At 40.4% G+C, this 8344-nt stretch overlaps 1 protein-coding gene across 5 annotated transcripts; it reads right to left on the bottom strand.

Moving 5' to 3' along the window:
- Positions 1-1378: 1378 nt before the first annotated feature.
- Positions 1379-8040, bottom strand: eif5a.L (eukaryotic translation initiation factor 5A L homeolog). Of its 5 annotated transcripts, none has more exons than XM_018261665.2 (5): positions 7920-8040; positions 6775-6960; positions 4721-4825; positions 3010-3141; positions 1379-2338 (listed from the first exon to the last, which is right to left on the bottom strand). In XM_018261665.2, exons 2-5 carry the CDS (start codon positions 6937-6939, stop codon positions 2276-2278), a joined length of 465 nt encoding a protein of 154 aa, XP_018117154.1. In that variant the 5' UTR covers positions 6940-6960; positions 7920-8040; the 3' UTR covers positions 1379-2275.
- Positions 8041-8344: the final 304 nt, after the last annotated feature.

Genomic DNA, 8344 nt, shown 5'->3' with positions numbered 1-8344 from the left:
GTTTGTGCATTCTACACAAAAATTTTATTTGGGGGGGGATATACAAGATACACATCTGAAATTAGCTATGCTTTGAACTGATATCTTTGCTTTGTTCAATCAACAATTTTAATCGCCTAGCAACAATCTTTACATTTTGATTTAACTTAAGTGAGATGCAACATATACGTTTTCAAATTCTTGTTCAGTACAATTTGAGCTGGCATGTCTTAGGTATTAACATTTCCTAGCTCGGTTTTTTTGTAGTGCTAGGAGGTTTCAAACTGACCCGATCAACATAAGCTTGTCTAGTTTTCTTTTACACTAGTTACCGTTTGCAGTTTTGTTTTTTAATAGCTTCAGGTGAACAAAAACATAAAATAAGTGCTGAGGGAACACATCAGTATAAAAGACAGTATGCTTCACCTTACAATATAAAAGAAAAACCCACAATACTCAAACCCAGGGCCTCTATACTGAAGCCATCTTCAACCGCTTTTACTAAATTATGGCCAATGTGTGAATCTTCTTGTTGTGATTACTAAGTAGGGGGAGCAGTCAAGAACATTTACTATTCACACTAAAAGCAGGTGGTGTGGGGCATATTGTCTGACAGTCATTGAAAATTCCAATTCTCTTTGCTTGATATTTGTGAACCAACCATGTGCCTTAAAAGTGCCCCAAACAGACCCAAGCTCCACCAATGTTTTGCTGTTGGTCAACAGAAAAATCCCATCTGCTAGGGGGAAACTATAGGCGTTGGCGAGGATTTCTAACTGACTGCTTGATTCTAAAATCAGTTTTGGTGCATTATCAAACAAGGGACACATTTAAGAAAACAAGCTCCAGAGAAATCTAAACTTAACCTGTGTAAGATTGTGTTTTCAACATGGCAGACCAATGGGACAAAGGCTTCTGCCCAACATGGGGGACGGGGGACAAGCTTTACATTTTTACAATGACTCAATTATTTATACTTATTTCTAGTGCAATCAGAACCTGTCTAGTGTAGTCAGAAGCCACTTAAAATGTTTCACATTCGGTGGAGGTGTTCTATACTAAAGGTATTTAATAACCAGCATTTTTAACACAAACAAGCAGTTACCTGGTTCCTTTAGAACAAGGATGGGTAGAGCGACTACTTCCGAACACCTTACACTGCACATTCTAAATTGACTTGTGTAGTTAGCTATGAAATATTACAATTCTTTATACCAACCTTGATATTTCCAGCTCAAGCAGAGGAGAAAAATTTTGCAGCAAGCCAGGCAGTACATATTTTAAGATATTAAATGCAAATTTCAGTTTTGCATGTGGTCTAATTTAGTGTCCTTAAAATAATTGAGTTGTACACTTTGCTGCAGAAAAAGAATTAGAAGCATTTCAAACAAATTCCTTGGAAGGTCTTAACTCAGTTTTAATATTTCAAGATAAATACAATAAAAGAAAAGAAGCAACTGAACTGCATTTTTTCTATTTTTATTATTTTTTTTTTCAGTCTGATCACAAAGGCCTCGAGTGAAAATCTGTAGCAGTAACACTCCGTTGTGCCACAAATGCCTGCTGTGTAGTATCACCCAACATACAGATTGCCTGACTAGACTGTAGGCAGGCTTTGACACCATTTTATACGTTTACAATATGCAAGCCAATGCATTGGCATAGGAGAGTACAGAAGTAATACAATTTAGTTGAACACGGCCACCAAGACTAGTTTCTTTTACTATGGAGGGGCTTGGAAAGAGGCAAATCAACTGGCATTTAAGAAAAAAAAAAAAAACTGTAGTCCAAAGGTCTTCCACACAGATTTAAACCATAGCCAAACATGCATAAGATTTGAACTTGCTCCTTAAGTTAATTCGAAGTTCTTATTTTCGCTACATATTCGTAAAGGTATAACATTTTTATTGTTTTAATAGGACAAAGCCCAGTTGAAATACCTTTTTATTCTAGGTGCAATTTACAAATTAAACCAAAGGCCTGATTAAACTTGTATGCATCATGATTAAACAGATGCCCTTTAGATACTCTTATGTTTAGTTGGACCCTCAAAATAAGCACCAATAGAACTATGAAAGGTAACAACCAAAGCATTAACAAATTAAAATTGCAGTGACTTTGAAGGCTGCCAGTTGACTTGCACAACCAAATTTAGAAACCAGCAGTAATTGCAAAACAAGTCAAAAGGAAATGAGGTCATTTGTGAAGGCCATAGCTTTGGTGACAATCAGAACCAAATTTAAGATCTGTGGTTTATCTTGACCTGAGCAGACTGCTCCAGCCTGGGGATCCCTGTTTATTTAGTCATGGCCTTGAGAGCTACAGCACACTCTTCACTCATTGCATTCAAGACTGTGACCTAAGTGGGAAAAAAAGAAAAGGTACATAATTAAACCTACATTATCATCTAGACTAGCACACTCCTAAAGCAGGGCATGAAGATAAGCAGTTAGGGAGTGTGCAAATGCTCTTATCAAGAGTTTAAAATGCAAAGAGAACTTGCAGATACAAAAAAAAAAAAAGCTTTTAGCACATTTTACTTTACACATTTGAGATAACATGGCTACCGTGTGCCTCTATTGATCAAACATGTAGGAAGATTAACTGCTTGTCAATAATCGCAGACTATATTGCATGTAGGGGGCAATTTAATTGACACAAGGTTAACAAACTGTCTGCCACACCTTTAAGGGCAATACTACACAGGAAGCTTAGTATCCTCATGGTTAAATCTCCACTACTGCAGAGGACAAATCTCTAAAAAATGCTATAATCTTACCTAATATTTTGAAATCGCTGCACATCCGACATCCCCAAAGATGTAATTTACTTGTGGGGATTGCATAGAGGATAGCATTTGTGTGAGATTTGTCACATGAAAGTGCAGATGCAACTGCGTGCAACAAATCTTTAACAAGAGTGCCATTGCCCTTAAAAATACTATGGCAAGGCCACTTAGTGCGGTTATGGGACCTGATCTTGTGTCGTGTTTCTATTTGTATAATGTTAAAGTTATAATTAAAGATATACCAAAATCTCCTCTCCTGCTTCATGTTTAGCCAATATTTCCTTTCCCAAGTCGCCATCTGGTATCTTCAGATCCTCACGGACATCACCACTGTCACTCAGAAGGGACAGGTAATTATCAATAATACCAATCAGCTAAAGAAAAAAAAAAAATTAAGATGTTTAGGGAAGACAAAAATATACCCACACATCCCCCTCAACATTATCCCAATAACATGGTTTGATGCCAAGCTAGGTTTATCCCAATAACATGGTTTGATGCCAAGCTAGGTTTATCAATCATCTATCGCTCCTGAAAACTGGATTGACCGTCCATCTTTTTTAACTCACATGCTCTAGAAATTAGTGTAATGTTAGTGGTCTTTACAAAAGAAACACAGCATAACTTAAAACATTGGTAAATAAATACATCAAAAACTGCACTCCTAAACAGTAAAATTTAAGGGCTCAAGAGAACCACTGTGCAAGCATATCATTGCATTTATGCCCACTTCAGTACGTTAGCATTTGAATTTACAGGAAGGAGAGATGCACAAATTTATTTCTCTGGTCTAACCAAATGCCCCCTGCTGGCCTGTGCCCACAGAGAATGCCACTTGTCATGGAAGCTGGTTAAATCAGAATTTGCCTACAAGTACCCAAAGTCTGTTTCACCCAAAATGTACTTGAAAGAGTAATGAGATGGTGAATAACTAAAATAAAAGTTTTGTAAACATTGCCCTGAATTTGTCATTTTGGATCTGTACAGGCACACAATTGTGGCACATATTTGCTGGATACCCTAAATATCCATACCCATTTTAGGCACCAAAACAATCTGAAATTTGAACTTTTCCGATTTAAAATTTGTTTTATTTTATTTATTGGATTAGCCAATTACAGAAATGTATACTTTACATAGCCAGAGGGTTAACTAATCTCATATTGGTGAGTTACCCATTAAATAAAGCAAAACCACACAGCACTACATTTTCCTCCCCAGGATAAGACAACAATCAGTAAATGTAATGACTGCCAAATACATCTAAGGCTAGAAATCTCGACCTAGGACAGCATAGCACCTGAATATACCTTAGCAAATGGCAACTGTTTAGGTTAAGGCAAATTTGCAAGCATACCAGATGTTTTATGGGTAATTTCAAATTGTCCCCAATTCAGACAGCTTGGTGACAGAAGATATTGGATATCAGAAGCCGACTGATAAGACTAAGGTCAAATGAGAAAACCTGGTTTCTGCTTGTGGGCAATAACCAACTTAAGACACCCTAATTGCCAACTGGAATTTAATCCACTCAAAGAGACTGCATGCAACCACTGAAAGAAAGTGTGTTTGTGCAACACTCCTACAATTACCAAATGAGAGGTGCAGTGTGCATACATAGCAGTGTTTGTTACCGCATTTGATGCTTAACTCTTCAGATAGATCATATCCTGTTCCTAAAGTCAGAGTACTGGTGGGGAAAATGGAAAGACCACTTAAGGCATTCAAACCATTCCATATACTGTTCATGAACTCAAGTTTTGAGGGCAAAATGGGAGCAACACTCAGCAGTCAACATTCTGAAAAGACATCATGCAGATGAATAATGTAAAACAAACCTTTATCATCACCTCCAGTCACTTTCAATTTGCATCTGTCCAATATTAAGAATGTTCCGCTTATACATGTCGACCAATAACCCAAGTACACAGCTCACTCACACTTAAGACTTACTTGGTAATCACATCTTTTAATATTTGGAACATCCATGTTGTGGGTAGAAGGACAGATATCTTCATACTTCTTACCAGAAAAGATATCAATGCCAACCATGTGGACCTACAAAAACATTGAACTTATTTAAAAGAGCAAATATTTTAAATAGGACACTTCAAAAAGAAGCCATGTTAAAACAAGCAGTACCCATATCTGTCCCCAGAGGTGGATAAACAGCTGTTAAGAAGCGACATGTAGAATATACCAGACAGGTTGCTTTGTTAATAACAATTTAAGACCCTGTTATCAGAGTTATTTTATTAATATGGTCATTGTATAAAGACTGTTTACTTTTGTAAGAAAGTTAACAGTAAAAAACAGTCATTTGTGTTTCCTGACAAACTCCTTTTACGCCTACAATATTGCCATACCACACAAGAACAGTAACCAGACTACCAAAAGAGCCTTCTGATCATTAATGCCCCAAGACCGTTAAATGGCACCTGTTGGGTAAAAATGTTATCCCCAGCCAAAAGGTGAGTGATAATAGCAGGCCTGGACTGAGAATTAAAATAGGCCCTGGCATTTCAGGTACCTAGAGGCCCAGTCAGCCCACCAGCCTATAAAAGACTGACTTTCTATGGCACCTCATAGCAGCCCCTCTGGCATTTGCCAGAACCCACAGATTGCCAGTCCGGGCCTGGACAATAGAGTAAGCATTCAGGTTGGGGATAACAGTAGCAACCATGTCCAGTCACTCGAATGTGCATAATGAAAAGCTGCCCCGAATTGCTCATTATGCGCGCGCACACACGTGACGGCAGATGCGCATGCAAGTGACTGTGGACACAGCTGCTCCCTCCCGGTGAAGGTAGCCCAACGCTATGGTTGCCCCCCAACTGGAATGTGGGCTCTATTAGCCTGCACCTTTGGTTGGGGATAACATTTTTACCCAACAGGTGCCCTTTAATAGGTTGTATAATCCCTTATAAAGTAGTTAAATTAAGCTCAAATTCTGCCTCTGACTAATCTCCAATTTGGATGGACTAGTTAAATTTTTTTCCAGCCTGACAAATGTTTACACCAGGCGTAAACAGCAATTTCAAAGTTAAAGGGGCTGTAAATCTTGAAATTATATTTTAGTATGATGTAGTAATATTCTGAGACAGTTTGCAATTTTTTTTAATTATTATTTGCAGTTTTTAAGTTTAGCTTTTCTTGCAGCAGCTCGCCGGTATTTAATGTCAGCAATCTGGTTGCTAGGGTCAGAATTACCCTAGCAACCATGCAGTGATTTGAATACAAGACTGCAATATGAATAGGAGATTCCTGAACAGAAATGTGAATAAAAAGTTAAGAAATGTGAACCCTTACAGAGCATTTGTTTTTTTAGATGGGGTTCATTGACACCCCTTTTTAAAGTGGACCCGTCACCCAGACACAAAAATCTGTATAATAAAAGTCCTTTAAAAATTAAACATGAAATCCAATTTCTATTTTTTATTAAAGCATTCATAGCTGTTGTAAACTCATTTAAAAATCTCAGCTGTCAATCAAATATTGTCTGCACCGCCTCTATGCCTAGGCATAGAGGAGGGGCAGACAATTACTTTCACTTTCCATTCAGCACTTCCTACATGCCACTTCTCTCCCCACATTCCCCTGTTCTCTTCACCATTTAATTGTGTAACCAGGACATGGAGATGGACATCAGGTCGCCCATTCTGTTGCACAAACAAGATTCTGAGATGATACAAGGCTTGTCTTAATAACAGTGTCCACAAAATGGCTCCTGCCTGCTTGTTATAATTATGAATTCCCAGACTGATGGAAACAAGATTCAAATAATTTATATAGTGTAATTAAAGTTCATTTTGCTTGACTAATGTGATAAAATAAGATTTTGAATATTTTTTTTCGGTGACGGGTCCACTTTAAAGCTGGAGAAAAAAAAAACTTCTAAAACTATAGAATAAATTAAAACAATTGAAGTTACTTAGAATTGGTCATTCTATAACATACTAAAAGCTCTTAAAGGTGAAGCGCCCCTGTAACGCTGGCATAGACTTTACCTTGGCATGACCGTGTTTGCCAGTCTTGGAAGTGGACATCTCCACAATCTTACAGGGACGTCCTTTCAGAACCACAAAGCCGTTCTTGCGCAGAGCTGAGCACTGCATGGGGAAAGTGGAGGAAGCCCCAGCATCTCCACTGGTGAAATCAATATCATCTGCCATGTTGCTGGGTGTCTACGAGTACTGCAGAGATAAGAAGCTTTAATATCACAGGGTCCAGGCAAGGGAATATATAGACAGTGCACAGAAGAAAGGGAATTGAAGGAGCCCCAGCACTACAATAATCACACAGTGGTACAACAGCTGGCCACATGCCTGACACGGCGCTAACGCTGGATTAAGGCGCGAACATAGCGCTGCACTATATGAAGTATATGACATGTGTATGAATAATGATGGGCTGAAAGCTGCGCCTCCCCGTCACCAAGTTCGCAACACGCAGCATCTGGAAATGAAGTCGAACAACTGGGAGGCCGCAAGATGAAAAACTGCGCCCCCAAGGCGTCAATCCACAGGCTGCAGCTTTCCAGTCAGGCGATGTACAAGTCCCGCCATGTACATAAAACGGTCAGGGGAGACCGAGTGGGGCTGAATTTCACAATAGCGCCGTTTTGGCACAGCCTACGCAACCGGCCGCCCATCCACGTGTCTGTGCTGTTCCCCCTTCCTCCCGAGCACGCGGCGCCCCACTCCCGACAGCCTCGAGCCCCAGCACTGACAACCACCCACTCTGCTGAATCATCGCTACGCACAATAAAGTTCTGCCGCCGGCCGTACAGAGACACACGAGCCCCGCAACTATATCGGCACAAAGGCCGGACAATTACACAGTATAAGTTAAACGAAAGGGGAATATTGTTTTTACCGAGCGAAGGCCGCACCCAACCCGCGTTATCTACATCACTCACTGCCAATCCCAGCTTCAACCATTCACCAGGGGCCGACTTACAGCATGGCGCGCCTAGGCCTCTAGCCCGTCAGAACGAGGCGCCAAATCCACGCCCGAGTCGGCCTCACCCTCTACGCCTGCCCGCGCCTATGTTACCTGCGACCTATTTCGGACACTTTCGCACAAATACAACTGCCTACATACATTGTCACGGACTAAACCCTGTACGTGAGGACCCAAGCGCTATGCTTACCCTTCCTTACCTTCCAACAAAAAAAAGGAACGTCACTGCGCAAACGCGCCCAATTTCACTGCGGCAGCCCGGGAGAGGAGGGGCTAATCAAAGCTTCTCCCAGAACGGCCCCTCTACTTCCGGATAATTTAGAGGAGGGATTATAGTCGACAAATGGGCATGCTCAGAAAGGAAGGCCGCAGAAGGAAATAGATCCGGCGCGCAGTTACTCCTACCGGCTAATAGTCTGTAGCCGCCTTTTTTCTGATAGTTACGTCATCCTCCTGGGCGAAATGAGAGTTACAGAGGGAGGAGGCGGTAGATGAGACGTCTGTAGAGCAGTTTTAGTTGGTGTGTGCTTAGTTGTTTGCTGGTCCGGCTTGTCGGTTTTTTTTAACAAGAAAAGGGGAAAGTCATGGAAGTTTTGTCTGTGTATGCTTTTCACC

This window comes from Xenopus laevis, chromosome 5L (genome assembly GCF_017654675.1).
Source record: "Xenopus laevis strain J_2021 chromosome 5L, Xenopus_laevis_v10.1, whole genome shotgun sequence".
NCBI lineage: Eukaryota > Metazoa > Chordata > Amphibia > Anura > Pipidae > Xenopus > Xenopus laevis.
Note: the sequence above shows the minus strand (reverse complement) of the source record. Positions and strands in the feature narration are given on the sequence as shown.